The sequence below is a fragment of the Apodemus sylvaticus genome, chromosome 4, assembly GCF_947179515.1.
Source record: "Apodemus sylvaticus chromosome 4, mApoSyl1.1, whole genome shotgun sequence".
NCBI classification, from domain to species: Eukaryota; Metazoa; Chordata; class Mammalia; order Rodentia; family Muridae; genus Apodemus; species Apodemus sylvaticus.
In genome coordinates, this window is record NC_067475.1 from 150272935 (window position 1) to 150292405 (window position 19471).

Sequence of the window (19471 nt, forward strand, 5' to 3'; positions counted from 1 at the left end):
ACTTGCTCAGTCTTTTGGGGACTCTTGCTCTGTGCCCCAGGCTGGCTTCACTCTCACGATTCTGTTGCCTCTGCTTCCCCAGAGCTAGTATCACAGGTATGCCACACCATGCCCATGCCTTTGCCTATTTTTTAATCAAACTATTTGTCATGGGAAAATTCATTAAAGCCTTTGTCTGTTGTTTGAGACAAGAGGAAGTGTCTTGCTATGTAGCTCTAGGTTGGCCTCAGACTTGGGATTCTCAGTCTTGACAGCGTTGGGACTGTGAGCATGAGGAACCATATCTGCCTCTTAAAAAGCTTTGACTGTGAACATCATTTCATTTTCTAAAAGCAATAACCACACTAATTCTCACTTATTCCCAAGTGAAAAATTTACAGTAGAGTTAGCTAAATTTTGTGTATCAAGTTTATTCTAAGAATTGTGAATATTAGTTATTCTTGAATTATGTTGATTTCTAAATTTTGTAAGATTTGTTTTAATTGCATTTAACAAAATTCTTACCCTTGTTGCTAAGATCAATTTTAATGTATGTTTCAACAGTTAAAAATCAATTTTATTCTACTAACATATAATTTATTTCACTGTCTTATAAAATGTTTATATCTAAGTCATTTCCCTAGAAATAAAATTATTGTGAAATTTCAAAAGACGTATTTCATTTTTATTCATCAATTTGAATGGTTTTAATGTTTTGAGCTAAGATAAGATGCTTGAATGGATATAAAGGGGTTATTCAGAAACTCTTACAGGTTTCTAACTTGAATAACTTGAGACATTGAAGAACTCTGCAACTGTTATGATTTTTACTTGAAAAGAGGATGGCCTTTGGAAGGTTAAATCTTTACCTATGCATGTACACTATATATATTTGCATAATGTAGCCTGAAAAACTTGAAGGCACCGTCATCTTTCTTTCAGGCTGTTTAAAACTAATAGAATGATTTCCTTGCTTCAGCTTTCCATTTAGAAACCACTGTCTATAAAGCTGTAGCCAGAGACATTTTAAAAACATATATAAGTTGGATATGAATGCCAGTTTGATGCAAAACACAACTAAATATCCCAGTGGCTTTCCTTCATAGTTCAGAATAAAGTGTAACTCCTTCGACAGGCCTAGAAGGGCCTTCAGCGGTGTGAGCTCTGCCTCCAGGCTTCTGGGCCCCAGGCTCTCCCCACCCCTGCTCTACTTAAGCACTTGACATCTGTACCGAGTCTCTCGTTCAGGATTCTGGTACCAGCTGTGGCTTGGATGCATGTCTTCCAAAAGCCAAGAGGGTGTTCAGCCTATGATGCCACTGAGATGAGGCCGACCACTTAGGAGCTCATTCTGAAACATGTCCTTGGAGATTGGTCTGTGTCCTTTTAAAGTTTCTGACCAGAATGTGGAGAGCAGCTTCCTACCCTCTGTGTATGGCTCCTTTGCCACTGGCCCAACAATAGTCTAAGCAACTACGGAATGAAAACACCAAAACTGTAAGCCAAACAAATCTTTCCGTTGTTCTCCTTGTAAGTGTCTTTATCATAGGTATGTGTTAGTGACAGAAAATGGACTAATAAAGCCCCCAGGAACACCCCATGTCAAGTTACACTATTACACACTTACTTACACACACATGCCTCCATCCGTATGTGAATTCTGGCAGGGATCACTCTGATTTTAGATACCTAGTAGAACATCCAAAACCTTGTGGCTATTTGATAAATATCCAGGGGAAAAAAACAAATGCATAGAAAATCTGGGGATTGAAAAGGCATTTGAAGGTATTTTCTCCCCCTCTCTTGCTGCTGTAATTGTGCTATAATTTAAACAAGAAATCTCAAAGCTCCTTGAGAGCAAATGTCACAGTGCATATGTAGAGGCCAGAGTCCAGCGTGAGGGAGTAGGTTGTTCTCTGTGCTACCATGTGCGTCCTGGGGATTGAAATTAGGTTATCAGGCTTGCTAGCAAGTGTCTTTACCCGTTGAGACATCTCCTTAGCTCCAAATGTCACTATTTTATATACAAATGACCGTTAAATTCAGAGATACTTGTGATAAAAACTTCATAATAATCACACACATATAGACATATAATTTAAAAATAAAACAGTTGATAAAACCTGCTTAATATTTAATTTTTAGGTGCACTTTAAAAGAGTTGCTGTTCTAAGCTTCATTCTTTTCAGCATTCCCGTGGCCATGAAGGAAGGGCCTTCTGCTCTTCCAGACTATTCTCCCAGAGAGAGGAAGAGAGGAGCTGGGTTTTAGAAACAGAATGTAAATATCACACACTCATTTCAATATTTATAACTAGAGAATAAAATTTGTGATACCTTCCTGTCAGGTCTCCCAAATTCTTTAATTAAGCAGATATGTTTTCTGCAGTGCCCTAAACAACAACAAAACAACAACAACAAAATCCAGCAAAGTTGGGCGGTGGTGGCACACGCCTTTAATCCCAGCACTTAGGAGGCAGAGGCAGATGGATTTCTGAGTTCGAGGCCAGCCTGGTCTTCAGAGTGAGTTCCAGGACAGCCAGGGCTACACAGAGAAACCCTGTCTCGAAAAGCCAAAAAGCAAAGCAAAACAAAACAAAACAAAAAACAAACAAGCAAAAACCCAGCTAGCATGGTTAGTTGCTACTTGCCCATTTTAAAATCTTCATATATTTTTAAAGATTTTTTTTGTGCCTATTTTTGAGAATTGATGTAATCAACTCCCCACTGTGTAAATGTTGCTGCTCTGAAGGGAAAGGCTTCTCCTACAGAAGTGTTTCAGTTCTGCTAGGGTGTCAGGGGGAAGATTTCTCCAGCTAAAGTGTTATGGCTCTGCTCTGGAAGGGAAAGGTTTCCCCAGCAAAAGCTCTGCTCTGGTGAAAAAAGTTACAGCTTTGTACAAAGAGGTATCCAAGGCAATCAGGAAACAAGGAACACCACAGCGTCACACAGAACGACGAGAGAGTTATTGGAAGGGAAAAACCAAGGAGTGTGCTGCCCCTGCTCTGGAGAGAAGCAGCAGGGAGCTGAGCAGAAGACAGAGTTTATAAGGGTACTTTTGGGGGGAGGATGCTTTCCAGGGTGGGATCAGTGGGATTTCAAGTCCTGAGCCTGGACAAGCTGGGGATTTGTGGGTTTCTGGGGTAAGCTCAGCTGTCAGCTCAATGATCCCTGGTCTTGGGATCATTGAGTGTCTTTTGGCCCTTTACCCTATACACCCTCTCCAATTCCTTCTAGAACCCTCATATTTTCCTCCCTCCCCTTTTTTCTTTTTTGTCTTTACAAACCTCTGAGTCCAATTAGTGATGCCCAAATGCACATGAATGTAGGGCCAGGCAGCAGAGCATGGATAACTTTTGAGAGGAGAGGCAACGCCTCTTAAGGAAACTGACTCTCCTTCCTTAAGCAGCCATTATCTACCACTAACTCTGAGCTAGCAGTGGGGCCTCATGAGCCTCCCTCACACACACAACACACATGCAGAAATGTGGACTGGCTTGATCATGTGCTGGCCTTGGACAGGCAGCCTCAGATGTTGTGAGTTCCTGTGTAGCAGCTCTGTCATGGGTAAGGGACAATTTTATACGTGGCACAGAGAATTGAATCTAGAAGAATCTTAAAACCTGTTGTGACCCAGAATCAGAACTGAATATCATTCCTGTATATTTCCCAGAGCTGCTAAAACAAATGACTAAAACCTGGTTGACAAAACAGCAAGTGTTTTAATTCCTTGTTGTTATGACAACTGTAAATCCAAAATTGAGTTGTTGCTCCCTCTGAAAGTTTAGGAGAGAATTTGCCACTGGGGCTCATAGGAAGAGTTCAGTTATATTGGGAGCTGAGGCTGCCACTTGGCCATTCTGGACTCCTGGTTGACTCTCAAAGGCAGGAACAGATGATTATACTATCTGGAGTGACTGCGCCAACTAAATAGCTACACAGCCGAAGAAGAAATGCAGGGGGCTTTAGGACTGTTCTTGGTATTCAGTGTTCAGACTCCGTGGGTAAACTATAATACTCCCTATGAACAGACTGCTCAGGAAAGGTTTGGTCAGTTGATAAGGCAACGGACCTTACCTGCTATTTCCTAAGGCAAACCGAATATGCAGTAGTTACGGTGGAGAGAGATGGCAGTTATGAATGACAGTCATCAGAATGCTAGCTCATACAGATACAAGGACGACACTCGTCATGAGCATCGCGACATGTCTGTACATTTCAATCAACTATTTCCTACTTGTTTCTGTCTCATTCTTCCAATACTGGTTAATGCTAGGGTAGTCTCATATGCTACTATTTAAGTTTCAGAATAGTAGGGAGGTTCTGTCATTTACCACGTGAAGGAATGAATGTAACTCAAAGACCTTGGAATCTCTTTTGGATAGGGACTGATCTGGCTAGAGTTGTTGAAGAGAAAGCTACATATTCCAGGAAGAAGTATGAAATGCGTAAGTGAGCATGGATGTCAGGCGACACGTATAGGACTGGAGTGATACTGCACTGATAATCAATTTTGCTAACTAGGACTGCATTTCCCAGAAGTTGCCCACAGCTACCCACAGCAGAAACTTACAAAATCTAAAAAGTGGATATGAAGTCATTACATGTGGAAGTTCTATAGCACATCCTAGGTATTGTGGCAACTTGGGCGAATGTCTCATTCTGTCAACTGGCCTCATGTTAAGGAGCAGCAGCCCAGGCCTGCAGTGTCTCTAGCTTTTCTGTGGCCAGGGCTAGCTCCTTGGCTAACGGCACCAGCTTCTTCTGGATCACTGGGGTGAGACACAGTGAGGAAAAAAACAAGGGTTCCATTTTTTTTTCCTCATAGATCACAACTTGTCCAAGCCTCTTACTTCTCTGCAGTTGACTAGTGACTTTACACTCACTACCAGACATTGGAGCTAAAGGCTTTCATGAACTCTTCACTGGTTCCCCTCCCTGCTCCCACTTCAGTGGCTTTTCTATACGCCTGTAATCATTCCTCCCTAACCTCACCACACCAGCTTCTCCATAAGAAACCCTGTGTTATAATAACAAATCTCTACAATAAATCCTTTTTGCACCACTTTCAGTGATTCTGCATCTTTGACCCATAGTCACACTTGGTTATTTCATCTCATAAGAGCATTGTGCTAAGTAACCATCTTCTTTGGGCAGTTTCAGAATCATGTTTAAAATACACTGGATTATGTTCCATGATCATGTTAAAATGCTGTGAGTCTGCATAGTCAGAGGACATTCTTTTTAAATATCCAAGCCTTGTGTATTCCATTTTATTATAGTATAGTATAAAATATACTAGCATATAAAAGTATAAAAGCATTCTTTGTTTGAACCTTGACTTCTTTTTCTTTTTTCTTTTTTGTTGCTTTAGGTAATGGGATTTCTTTCATTACTTAAGTTTAAAGTTTCTCTCTGTGGTGGCTCATTTTATATGTCAAGGTGGCTAGGATGTAGCATTCAGTTGTTTGGCCCAGCATAGGTCAAGATGGTAGCAACACTAATCTGTAGATGTTAAGCAGATTAGCCTCTTCAAAGTGGCTGGGCCTTGTCTATTCTGTAAAAGGGTTTAAGAGCAAAGATTTCGGTTTTCTTTCTGGAGACTCTTCAGCCCAGCAGCTTTCTCTTATGGGTTTCAGATCCCAGAATGCAAAGTACACAATTTCTGTCTGTCTGTCTGTCTATTCTCCAGATGTCAGCCTTGGTAATCTTGAGCCAATCCCCTGAAATCTCTCTCTAACATCCTCCCCTTCCCCCTTTCTGCTGTTCCTCTGACGAGCCCTAATGCCTTCCCAACAATATGGAAAATGTGAACTTCTTTCCTTGATGCACTTCAGAAAACCCATGGCTCTGAAGTCAAACCAGAGTTTACTATGGTGACTTAGTTTTGGAAAGTGACTGCTTATCTGTATAAATTAGATCAAATTACTTATGTGACTATAGTGTCGGGTAAAAATACTGTATATAAAATACCTGCCAGGGCTCTTGGCTCAAAGTACATTGAAATATACCTTATTGGAGATGGACTGTTTAGTTGCCTATTTAGTGGGGAGTCTTATCATTTAACTAGCCGAACATCTGGATATCACTAAATGTGGTATATTTTACTCAACAAAATATTACCAGTATCAGCTCTGTGTAGAGGTACTCAAATTTTGTTGTTCTAGTTGTTGTTTGAGATAGCATTTCACTATGAGGTCTGCCTGGTTTTGATTACAGGTTTGTACCACCATGTCCAGCACATGTGGGGGTACATATCACTTGAGGTAAGTTCTTGACCTGTCATCACTTGAGGTGAGTTCTTGAGATTTATGTATTTAAGGTGTAGGGCAAGTCTGTTTCTATGAATCTATCCTGCTTTTGTCAGTTGTTTGATAACGACTTTCTAAAGACTAAGTGGCCCACAGTGCTCAGTGTAATCCCAAGTGAGATGCTTAACACATCTACTATTCGTTAAGGGAGTAATTAGGATCTCAAAGACAGTGAGATCAGTAGCTGCACTAAAAGAATCTCATTAATGCTTCATCATCCAGTGAAGACAAATTCTAAGACACACAACAAATCACAAAACATGATGAAGACCAGGCATATAAAAATGCACAGGGCGTGAGGTTTAAATGGTGAGAGAATACACCTTACACCTTTGTCCCTTTATCTGATCATGTACACTCCGTACTCAATTTACAGCATCATTAAGCCCAGGCTCAGCACTGTACTTCTAACGGCCTACCTACCACCTTGCCCATGATCATCTTAAATAACCGGGAGACTAGATGCCCTGAGAACTGATCCGAATCCATTTTGCCAGGGGGAGTGCTTGTTCGTGTTAAAAGTATCTGATGCTCAAAGCATCTGAAACAGTCTGCTCCTGCAGAAAAGCTTTGGCAGTTTGGGGCAGAAACTTAAAGAACAAGCAAATTATATCCTCATCTTACCAAAACAGGTGAAAAGCTTTTCCTACATCCTAAACAGCAAACACTAACAAAGAAGGGCGATGGTTGGCTAGGGGAACTTTTGGTTTCTTTGTCATCTTTGTCTTCTCAATATCGTCACTTCTCATTTTCTTGGTTGCAGAAATTCACTTTTCTCCATCCAAAGACCCTCCTTCTCACTCAGGAGTTTTTGGTTTTTTTCTGCCCTGCACGCCCCGAAGGTCTGGGGCCTCACCTGCCAAGGGAAGCCACTGGAGCCTTGCCTTGATAGGGTGTGGACGGTGACATAGCGGGAGGACCGAGCCCCCGAGATCTGCTGGCGTCACCGCCGCAGCGGTCTCCCGGGACGCCCTAGAACGGGAATTCCAGAGGGGACGCGCGCGGTGCCCCGACGGGCGGAGCGCGGTGAGGGTGCCCGGTCCCCCGGGCATTTTGGATCCGTCAGACGCAACAGCGCCGGTCGGGTAGGCCGAAACAAAACTCCGGGTCCGTGCGCCCGAGGATGCCCCACGTAGCTCTCCTGCGCACGCGCCGCGGGTTGCGGGGAGGGAGCTGCGGGGAGGCGGGAGCGGGGCGCGGCGCGGCGCTGAGCGGAGCGGACGCAAGCAGCCCCGTCCGGACAGCGGCGGGCTCCAGGGCGCTGCGGCGGCGCGGGGCGCGGGGCATGCGGCGCGGCGTCGTGACGTCACGGTGGCGGCGGCGGCCGTGGTTGGCGCAGGGTCCGCAGCTGCAAAGTGTGAATTACGCCGGGCTCGCGCCGGCGGCGGAGTGGAGTGAGGCTCGGGGGAGGGCAGGGGAGGGGCAGGGCTCCGCTCCGGCGGCCGAGCTGCTCTCCGCTCCGTGCCCGTGCTCCTGGCCCGGGCCGGCTCTCGCGTCGCGGAGCGCCGCCCGCCCGGCTCCCGGAGCCCGCTGCAGCCCTTCCCGCCGCCAGCCGCGCGGAGGGCTGGGAGGCGTCGGCGGCCGATAGCGCCGCCCGCCCCGCGCGCGCCTCTGCCCCGGGTCCCCGCGGCGCGGCCCCCTCGTAGCGCAGGGGCGGGCGGCCGCGGACCGGCGGGCGCCGCGCGGATCCAAGGCGGACGTGTTCAATGGAAGTATGCTACCAGCTGCCGGTGCTGCCTCTGGACAGGCCGGTCCCCCAGCACGTCCTCAGCCGCCGAGGAGCCATCAGCTTCAGCTCCAGCTCCGCGCTCTTCGGCTGCCCGCATCCCCGGCAGCTCTCGCAGGTAACCGCCGCCCCGGGGCCCACAGCTCGGTGCTTTTGTCTCCTGGAGGGACTCGGGCCATTGTTCCTGCCTCGGTAGGCTGGGCTGCCCTTCCCAGAGCCTTTCGCCCTCGGCTTTGCTCAGCGCCCCTGGCCTCTGCGACCCTCGCCGCTGCTAGCCGGACACGCCCGCTGCTAGCCCCAAGCGATGACTTTGTCCTCCTCCCTTCCTTTCTCAGCTTCTCCTGCAAGTTGGGCCTCTTGTCCCTTCGTCGTGACCCGGAGCACACCTGTCCGCCCCCACCCCCTGCCCTCCCCCCAGCCCTCCCCCACACCTGAGCAGGTTTGCGAGCCTTGCAGCGCTGCGCGGGTGCTGAGGTTCTCAGAACAATGGGCCTAGACGTCCCATTGTGGTCCTCCTCACCCGAACTGCGAACTGCTGCTGCTCAGCGAACGGGCCTAGGTGTCAGGAACTAGTGTGGCCGGCTGATGGTTTCCAATCCGTTTTCTCGCTTGACAAAGGCATTTTTAGTACAGAAACCACTGATGAGCATTCACAAAGGACTTTGTTTCCGATGGCCCAACACCAGTTGCTGAGCATTTAATTTTTTTTTTTTCTATGAAGTCCTTGGTTCAACTCTGTAGTTGGGTTAAATTTGGTCTCCAGATTTAGAATAAAGAGAAAGAATCTTACTTTGTTTACATAGGAACCTGGTGCCCTCATCGCCTGCTGCCCGAAGTTCTGTGTTTAAGAGATGACTTTTGGGATGGGTCCTGGAGGAGCGTGCTTAAGTCTCACAGTTGCTGGTCTAGACGCCAATCAGTGAGCCTCAGCCATTCACTCATCCATCCATTCATTCATTTGTTTGCTTGTTCACGGCAGAGCCTTTCTAAGTTGTTCAGTCTTCCCTCTAACTCATGATCTTCCTGCTTCAGACTTCCAAGTACCAACCAGGCCTGAGCCATCGCCCTGGGCTCCATATTATTCATTTCGTAAAATAAAGTATTCTTAGTTTTTCTGTTGTTTAGTATTTCTTTACCCTTTATAGCACATCATTTCTCCCCTCAATTACATTGTAAGTATTATAATCAAGGTATTTTTAAAAACAGATAGTATTGACGGCATCTTTTAGAGATTTGCTTATAGTAGATCTCCACTAAATTCTATTTGTCACTTAACTTTTTTTCTTTTTTGGCCTGCAAGATAGAGCAGGAGGTTCTATGTGAGTTTCTTTGCAAAGAGTTCGTATTTATTTAAGGTCAGACTTTTTTCTGATACAAGGTAGTATGCTCATGAATTCAGTGTAAAATACTAAGTGGAATTTCAAATCATACTTTTGTTACTTTGAAGTGAAACTTGGTAGTTTGTGAGCTGTATTTTTTATTATTGCCTAACACATTTTAAAGTTCCAGAATAATATCAGAAAATATTAAAGCACTCGAGAGGTTTTTAATAGTAGTAATTAAAGGTCTTTAATGGAAGTAACGTTTTCATTTCTAAATACAGTTTTCTTCCTCAGATCAGCAGACACGACAAACGCCCACCCTCACTTACATATAGTGAAGACACACTTTATATAAAGTTATAAAATATGCGTTGTGTGTTCCTGATTCCTGAGAGGGAAGATTCCGAGGGACTGAAAACGAAGCTGGCCCCTAGAGTCTTACCTAGTGTCTTAATTACCACACAGAGACCAATTTAAGCCTCAGTTTTCTTTACCTGAACCTAGCCTAAGATTTAAATGGGTATTAGAATTTTAAAACTATGACTGTGGCTACAAACCAACAAACAAACCACAAATTCTGTAGAATCACACCTATTTTACTAGCTTTTAAACCTTCTAAACAACTTTCAGATCTCCAAGGGAGTGTGTTGGAACTCCTTAGGCCGAGACAGACAATGTTCTTAATGAATACATACCTTTTCCTGGCGAACATCACTCAGTGTTGCAAGGATTATAAGCTCACGCAGAAGCTGAGATGGGATATTGCCATTATTAAATCACTTAATAGTAAATCATGTATTGGAACTGAATACTCGTGGGCTAGATGGGAATCTGTAATGGGAGGAAGGAGTTAGATAATCTTACTCTTACTCAGAGCTCTTTAAATCAAACATCTGGTTGACTCACAAGCTTCCGTGCCCTTGAATCTCTGGTTCCTAAGCTAAAGGTTACAGAACTTGGAAGACGTGTAGATGGCTTTGTGATTTTATTTAAGAGACTTAAGGGTTTTTTTTTCCTAGTTTCTAATTAGAATTTTATTTACAAATTTTTTTATTATAAAATGTGTTCAAAACTAGTTATCATTTCAGTTCATTCTTACCACAGTATTAGAGTGCAGCTCATAGTAGGAAATTAATAAATATTTAAGTGAATGCATAGATGAGACTACCTCAGACTGATTTGAATATCAATTTTAAATATGAAACAGTGGGAGATCAGTGTACAGTAATGGCTCATTTATCCAAAATTTGGTGTCAAACATGGAATTGTAGACTAAAAATGACCCATACAACATGCAGAAAAATCCCGAGCAGATACGAAAGGCACTTGTGCTAGATCACGGAAGCCTGGCCACCCAAGTCTAGACCTCAGCTCAGGCTCCATATAAAGGCAATAGAACTGCCTCTGTGGTTCTCCTCTGGCCTCCACATTTTAATTTAGCTGTAGTATCAAGCCACACACACACACCAACACACACATACAATCATAGTAAAACTTAAAACAAGACTCTAAGCAACCAACATAGATCTGGGCAGCATCTCAAAGCCAGTGAGGTTGAGCAAACTTTTCTAAGTAGCAGGAAATCTGAACTGAAATTACAAGCTACTGTAGGCCTTTCAGCCTATAGAGCACTAGTTGACAGCTGGCACACCACAAAGGAGGGATTGGAAAAAAAAATCTCACAAGCTAGCAAGATTTTTTAAAGATACATAGAGATATTTAGCTTAGGGACTTGAGTATTGTGTAGCAAAGTGATTATTTGTCAAAAAATGCTGCATAGAGTCAGATTTTCCAAGTTGAAAGGTTTATTCTGTTAAAATACAAAAAGATCTGTGAGCCAGTTAATGTTTTTGTTCAAATGGTAAAGCATACCTGGTGCAAACCTCTGCAGCACTTTTTTAGACACTGACATTGGATCTTAAACCAGTCATTTGATACTTTTCAAAGAGCTATTATGAGAGTCTGAATTACTTGAGGAACAAGGATAATAAAGGAAATCTACTTCTTGCCATTTTGGATGCCTGTTGCATCGAGGAGTTTAAACATTAGTCTTTCAGAACAAAGTTCATATTTGAGAAGAAAAAAGGCATAACTTGTACTGTCTCCACGGTTGGTGTTTTACATAATTATGATTCAAGAAATGTGGAAGTTGAGGTAGTGTGTTAGATTTGGAGGCAGTGCTAGTTTGAAGTTAGTTAGTGCTGATACAAACTAGAGTTATTTGGGAGGAGTAAACTTCCTTTGAGAGAGTACCCCCAGGAGAGATGAGGAGATTAGCCTGTGCGCAGGCTGTGGTGCCTGATGGTTCTGAGTACTGTTAGGATGCAGGCTGAGCACACCAGGAGAACCAGCTGATGAGCAGCACTCCTCCCTCTGTGGCCTGTGCATGCATTCCCGCCTCCGTGCTCTGGCCCAGCCTCCCTGGGTGGGGAGCTACAAATCAAGTTGCTTTGGTCATAGTGCTTTATCATAGCAATAGAAAAGTAACTAAGAGAGAGGCATAGGAACACATTTTATTTGGGTTAGTAATTCGAGGTTTAATTTTTAAAATATAAAAGTTTAAGTGCTTTTACTGAACAAAGTGTTAAGACACAGAATATGGATGAAAGCTATTACACATAGTCTCATCTTGTCCCAACAACTGGTCTAGAACTTACGGTGTACTTCTGAGGCTGTCCTCAAACCTGTAAGCTGTCTGGCCTTGCCTTCAGAACCCCAGGATTAATACCACAGTGACTCAACTTTGAGGTCTCATTTACAACTCTTGTGTTGTTTGAGGCAAAGTCTCAGGTAGCCAGCCTAATCTTGAACTTACTGTATAGCCGAGGATTTTGAACTTCTGTTTCTTCTACTTTTAATTCTGAAGTTCTGGAATTGCAGGAAAGCAACACTATGTGAAAATCAGTTTTTCAAATATACTATTTCATACAAAGAAAAATCCACATAAACTCTTGCAAATGCAGAACACTAAGATTCCTTGTATTAGATGTTAGAAAATTTAAAGGATTCATAATTTAAAAGAAAAAACAAACTAATTTGATCTTGCTGCCCTAACTTTTTTTTTTTTCTCATTTTACCCTCATACAGATTGAGGGAAGAAAAATATCTGTGGGGTAGTTACCGTATTGGAGTTACCAGGTGTGATGACACACCTAGGATCTTGGAATAAACTGGGGTAACCCAGGGTAGCTGTTGACCTTTAGCCCAAGGACTAAAGATTAAGTAGCCGTTTCTAGACAAATTAGTAAATGTAGGGGAAAGGGGAGAATGGGTACATTGTGTAGATAGATCTGTACTCTGAACTCTCCAGTGTGATGTCACTGTGATAGCCGCTAACTATGTAGGTAGTGGTGGTCAGTGGAAATGTGGGTATGACTCAAGACATGAAATTATAGTTGAGTTTGAATGAAACAACTGTATAGCAAAGCAACAGCAAATCACTGTTTACTGGAGGTTAGCAAGAGTCAGGTTGATGGAGCAGCAACACATTCTTTAGATGGTGCACATTTTCTGTCACGCTTTGTTTGTGAGCATGAAACTCCCTCTAATGGATGTCTTCATGCCTGTTAGATAAAGTCTTTGCAATCAATCACTAGCTCGTGTCAAACAGTGAGAACATCGTTTTTGGCTGTCTGTCCAATTTCTGTCCTGTCATAGAACCAAGACAAATAATCATAGTCTTTTAATCTCTATTCATGACCAGACCTTATAAGCATTTGTTCCTGTAGTAGATGGGCTGCACCTGGGTTTATTGATTACAGTAAGCAAGAATGTGGGCTTTCTCTAGTGCCGTTTGGACTATTTGCATTTTTATAGTGAAATTTCATTTGCATATCTTGAAATCCTTTTTAACTACTCCTAATCCCTAACACTTGGTAATTGTGTTAGGTAATTGTCTTCACAAAGCTACCCGTGAATGCTGACAGGGATAGTAGGCACTCAGTTTGTATGGGACCTGTACTGCTGCTTTTGTAGTTGACAAAAGGGTTCAGCTTGTGTAGCAGAGCAAAACGTTTGGATTGCTGCTCCATGGCTCCACCTACTGGTAGAGATGGATCTTAGTTTTTCAGAAGATAATGGCTAACTTGGTAACTTGAGTTTCAGCAAAGCCTGCACTACTCAGAAGTTTTGAATAGACTGAAATACAACTTTGGACCATTAAAGGTACTTGGCAAATGATGCTTAATAAAGAAACATTGCCCTTGCCTCAATAATAGTAATTACTGCTCATTTCTGAGTAACACCTACATGTTTGATTTTTATTTTAGCTGATGCTTTTAATCTTTATATTCTCTGTAAAATAGGTGACATTGCTCCCATTTGTGCCTGGTAGTAAATAGAGCTACCACTCTATTAGTAATAGAGCTTCACTCCGGGCTGTGAAGTGCCTTGATAGGGACATCTTTGCTCCAACTGCCTTTTACAAAAGACTTCACCTGCCTCACCTATGGAGGGAAGGACTACAGTCGGAAGTTCAGGTTCATGGGTCATGTATGAAGTTTGATGGCCTGTGAGAATGAATAAAGGAAGTGAATGTGACACGTTGTATCACTCTGGCTTTTCAGAGCACATGGGAAATATGTCATTCTAGAGGCCGTGTTTTAATGAAGAGGGGACTAAATCATGGCACTGGTGAGCCAGGGTAGGAAGAGACTGGAAACCACTTTGGTGGGTGACTAAAGAAACTAAACACCCCTTACTTGGAGGGAGAAGTCGAGTTGGAGGTGGCGCTGCTGTGCGGGCTGGAAGAGTACTGTGCCTCCTAGCATTTTATGGATGAGAGAGAAGGAAGGCGGGTCTAGATTGTCCTGTAGTCCAGGACACTTGTTGCTTCCTGTTTGCAGTTTGTGTCAAGTGTCTCTAGTGTAGAGAAAACCGTAAGCTTCAGGTTGTTATTTGTCAAGAGGACACAGCTGGACTTCGGGAGTGACGTAACCTCCTGGTGGGTCTAGCCTCAGTCTGCACGTGCCTTTCTGCTTTATTTTACCACATGTCAAAGCACATGTCTTAGTTTCTGTTCCGTTGCTCTGAAGAAACACTATGACCAAGGAAACTTAGAAAAAAAGTGTTAGATGGGGCCTTGCTTAGCTTCAGAGTGTGAACTTCTGATCATCATGGCAGGAGTGGGGCAGGCAGGCAGGCAGCAGGCAGATAGGCAGGCAGGCAGGCTGCAGGCAGATAGGCAGGCAGATAGGCATACAGGCAGCAGGCAGGCAGGCAGGCTGCAGGCAGGCAGGCAGGCAGGCAGGCTGCAGGCAGGCAGGCAGGCAGGCAGGCAGATAGGCATGCAGGCAGGCAGGCAGGCAGCAGGCAGGCAGGCCCTGGAGCAGGAGCTGAGAATCTACATCCTGGTCAGCAGAGACTGGGCCTGTTGGGGACCTCCCTCATTCAAACTTCCACCACAGTGTGTTGCTGAGTATAGATAGCTAGAAAAGGGATTGAGATGGAACACGTTAATAAAGAATTAAAGTGTTGCATTAGTTATTTTAATTAGTGCTTCAAACCCTTAAGAACTCTGAAATAGCAGAGAGCCCACTGAGTTTGGAGACTGACTGTCTGAGGCGTTACACTCAGCCTTAGAAGGGGCTGCCCCACTCTAGCTTCCTCACTTTCAATATGGCTGCTTTAACCTCCAGATTTACACTTTTCTTTTTTATAGATAGAAGGTCCCATTTATGGAATAGTACCTGAGTTATAATCTATTGTGTGTCTCTTCAGGATGGCATCAAATTAAATAAATGCTTATAAACTTAATGCCTTTACTTGCAAATTTACTTTTGGGACTCTATCCTGAGTTATTAGAAATGCTGATACAGATGAATTGTTAAGGATATGTATCCCATTATTTGTCATGATGAAAAACTAGGAGTAACAAATAATTTCTCAATGGCTAAGTTCAGTTTACTTGTTATAGAATATGGTAATTAAATCACTTCTATTTTATATAGCTACTTAAACACGTTGAAGAACTGAAGGCATAATAGCTTGGATCACATACAGCAAAATACATTTAATATTTTTTCCTAATTTTCTAATATTGTAGCTACTAAATGCATTAAAGAATATTTAATTGTGTGGATAAAATGCTTAAACATAATTAAGGGGAGAAAATTTGAGACATCCTAGAATTTCCAAATTAACCTAAAAATTAAAAAAAACCAACCTTCATACTGTATAAAGTTATTACTCACACAAGCACACACAAAAGAAAAAGCTAGGTATCGCTCCAGATGCTAACATAGTCTCAGGATGATGAAATTTTAGTAATTTCTATTTTTTTTATTTAGACGTTTACATGTTCAGTTTATGTTATCAGTTTGTCAATTCTTTTCAGATCAGTATTTAGGAATGAAAAGTGAAGCCAACTGTATTCAGGTGAGATTGCTGGCAGACAGCAATTATGGGATTGTAAATTCTTTGCTGTGGTGTTGATGGAGACAGTGGCTTGACAGACGCTGGCGCATCACTGTTGTGGAGGACTGACCCCTCTGCTTCCTTCTGGAGTTACCATTAGTCCTCTGGTAACTCAGGTCCACCAGGTCTGCGTGTCGCAGTAGAGCAGTGTCAGCCTGTGAGGGAGAGGCTGGGAAATAGCATGGACATGTTGTAGGGAGTAAGAGCCGTGTCATCAGAGTTGGTGAAGTGGCCTTTAAAATGGCACCAGTGGAGGGGGCTGGGCCGTTAGGAGTCAGGCTCTGTGAGGATCACAAAGCAGGTAACAGAGACCCTGTGGGTAGAAGTAGCCTTTGTCTTCCTGCCTGCTCCTTGGTCCTTGGCAGTTCTGTGGTTGAAGCCAGGGCCTCCCACACAACAGACACACTCCACCCCTGAGCAGCATCCCCGGGCCCTCCGCTCCCCTGTGCTCTGACACTAGGGAATCGGTCCAGGGTATAGCAGGGAGGAGTCAGGTCGGGCCTCATAGTGGCTGAGACCCTTACCCTCCAAGGGGTGTCATCCAGCCCCAGTGCTTGTAATGATAGGGTGTTCAGTTTCTCGCTTATTTCACAACTTAAGGTGGATCTTGTTAATATTCTCCATCATTAAAAACACACGGCCAGTCCACGAGTATACCAGCTTTCTGTTTTCTATTCTTTTTGAACTCATACTTTCTTTACATGTTTTTATCCCAGTGTATCCTTTTAGGCTTGAAAACATTTCTATTAAGCAAAACATTTCTATTAATCATCTATTATATTTTTTCCACAAATAAAGTGAGCTTTAAAGTTGGAAGTTCCTTATGAACTGAGTAAATGGTGATGAGAAATGCTTGAGTTTCCCCAGTCACCAAGTTCTGAATTCTAGGACACAAATTATAACATACAAATATGGTGACACCCAACTATGGGTGCACTCTGAGGCAGAGGCAGGAGGATCAGAGGTTTGTGGTCAGTCAGCTGCACGGCGAGTCTGAGGCCAGCCTGGGTCAAGACTCTGTCTTGAGGTCAACAAGCACATAACTACAGCCTAAACTCCCTGAGTCCACAGGGCTGTGTCGGCTTCAGATTGCTTTTGGTCAGAGTTATTGCTGCACTCACAGCTGGTGGCAGAAAGTGAATCGTAGTAGAAAATTTAAAAACTATGAATCACAAAATTTTTGCACTCGATCTTAGCCAAAAGGCCAAGAATCAATCACAAAATTTTTAATAAATATTAAAGTAAAAATGTACCAGAGATGGATTTCCAGTGGTAGAGACGGTGCGACTTCATTCAGTTCTTTATCTCTCCATTGTATTCAGCACTAGAAAATACGGCATCTTGAGGCCCCAGGGAGCAGGAGGCCTGGCAGGGGTGTGGGCGGTGGGACATCCTCTTGGAGGGGGGGATGGGATGAGAAACTGTGGGATGGTAAACAGGGAGGGGGCAAGGATTGGACTGTAAAAAAATTAAAAATAATAAAAAAGAAAGAAAATATGGCGTGTTGCATTTGATTCAATGCCTTTTTGCCATAATATTGAAAGTTTGTTAGCTTTTCGTTACTATAACAAAATACCAGAGCCAAGCAGCTTACAAAGTGAAAAGACTTATTTTGGTTCACATTTTATACATTTCAATTCAGGATCAGTTGGCTCTGTTGCCTTTGAGCCCGCGGTGAGCCTTGATCGGAGCAGCACATCATGCTGAGGGCGTGTATTACCATAAACCTCCCCTCTTGGCCAGGGGGTCAGTAGGGGAAGAAGCTAGGGCCCCACGGTTCCCCTTGAAGGACACTGTGTCAGCAAAATGGGTCTAGAAAATTGTGTAGGTGTGACTGGCAAGGTGGCCATGGGTAAGCACACTGGCTGCCACGCCTGACAACCTGGGTCTGATCCCCAGAGTACACATGATGGAGAGAGAGCAAATTCCTGCAAGCTGTCCTTTTCCCGTCACGCATGCAAGTGTGCACACTCACAAACACATGGAATAAATGTAAATGTTCGAAAAAGAACAACTTGAAGATGAAAGTTGATGTCGGAGTGCACCTGACATACAAGAGCTGCTGCCTCCTGTGTTGATCTGTCTCATCTTCTTACTGTTTGATTCTCTGTAGCCACCCAGGCATGTGTCTTTACATTTCTCATGTTTCCCCCACTTTCTGAGGTGTATGAGGAGTCACTGCACAGCCTGGGCTGTGAATTTGGAATCTTCCTTCCTCCATCTCCCAAATGCTAGGAGGGCATTTTAATTTAACAGAAAACAATATTCGATAAAGTGATGCTATCTAGCTAGATTTATCATAGGAAAATTATGCAACCATCTGAGTGAGGGAGTAAATTAGTTGAAAATGGTAAATGTTGCCTGCTTGCCTTTCCATTTTTGAGATTTCTTACTGTGCAGCCTTAAACTGTCCTCTCCCTTGTCCTCTCCCTGTCCTCTCACCATGCCTAGCTAATTAATGTAGCTTCCTAGGCAGCATCTATATTTATAGGTAAAATCCTGATGAAGCTATAGATACCAGTGTATCAGTAGACAAACTTTGTAAGGTTGTTCAGTGGAATATTAATATAGCTGTCTTTGGGTAGTGAAAATTGTAGCAGTTTTTACTATCCTTAAACTTTGGTGATTCTTGTTACATAATGAGAATTCTTTGTAATCTAAATTCAACAAAGATATTCTTTGAAACCTTCCCATTTTAAAATTATTTGCATTTACTAGTTCATTTTAAATACTATTCAAGTGAAATTTTAAAATTATGAAAAGATCAGGCTCTGGTGAATTTAGTAAAATAGTAATATATTCACCACTGTGTTCCTGAGCCTGGTGATAACTATAAATATATGTACATTTTATGCAAGTAGATAATAAGTGTTGTACCTCTTCACATTTAGAAGTGTGTAGCCTGCAGTTGTAAGCTACAGCCTTTGCTCTGGGATGGGCAGTGCTGCCCGCCCCCACCTGGCCTCCCTTTTGCTTTACCCACCTGTAGGTCTGGGGGGGGGGGGGGGGGGGGGGGGGAAGACACACACACAGTTTGTTCCTTTACAATTGCCTTCTTGGCACAGTTGCTGGGTGCTGATCTCTCCTGCCTGGAAGAGTGTGCCCTTGCCAGTTTATTGTCTCCATCTTTCCACCTGCCCTGAACTTAGTGGCTGGTCCCACCTGGCCCCTGCCAGACATCCATGACCACCTGCCTGTAGTAGGGGCCACAGGCTCCTGCTCCCCCAGAGACCTCCCATTGTTGCTGCACTCTTCTTCCTCCAAGGCATGGCAGGAAAACTCCTTCCTTTCATCTGCCCTTCCTCCTGAGAGCTGGAAATTCCACCTGTACTTCCCACCCAGTAATCGGCCCCCAGCTTTCTTTACTGACCAATCAAGAACCAGTTGGGGAACAGGACCTTAGCATCAGCACCGCCCCCTTCAGAAGTTTTACCATAATTAACTTTTCACATGGCTTTTATTCTTAGGGAATTCCATATAATGTATCTTGATCATACATATTCACCTTCACCCCCTGCCATGTCCTTTGTGGGTTTGGGGTGGTTTTTTTGTTTTGTTTTAAGAGAAGACTACCTGATAGCAAATTTCTTCACCCTCTGGACTGTAAACTCTTTCTTTCCCTGTTTGTTCCTAAGCCTTATGTGTAGGAGTTGAGTTGTAAATGTAGTAATTGGGTTGGGCAGTCTCTGCATTGTGACCAGCTGTGGCTTTCTGTAATGA

The 19471-nt window shown here is 43.5% G+C and overlaps 1 protein-coding gene across 1 annotated transcript in view; it reads left to right on the top strand.

Annotated features, from left to right (window-relative positions):
• Nucleotides 1-7646: 7646 nt before the first annotated feature.
• The window catches only part of Pde7a (phosphodiesterase 7A), a 76348-nt gene continuing 64523 nt past the window's right edge, over nt 7647-19471 (top strand). Inside the window, exon 1 of the mRNA XM_052180762.1 lies at nt 7647-8133. Within this exon, the coding sequence (XP_052036722.1) occupies nt 7996-8133 (138 nt within the window). The 5' untranslated portion in view covers nt 7647-7995. The remainder of the gene's footprint in view (nt 8134-19471) is intronic.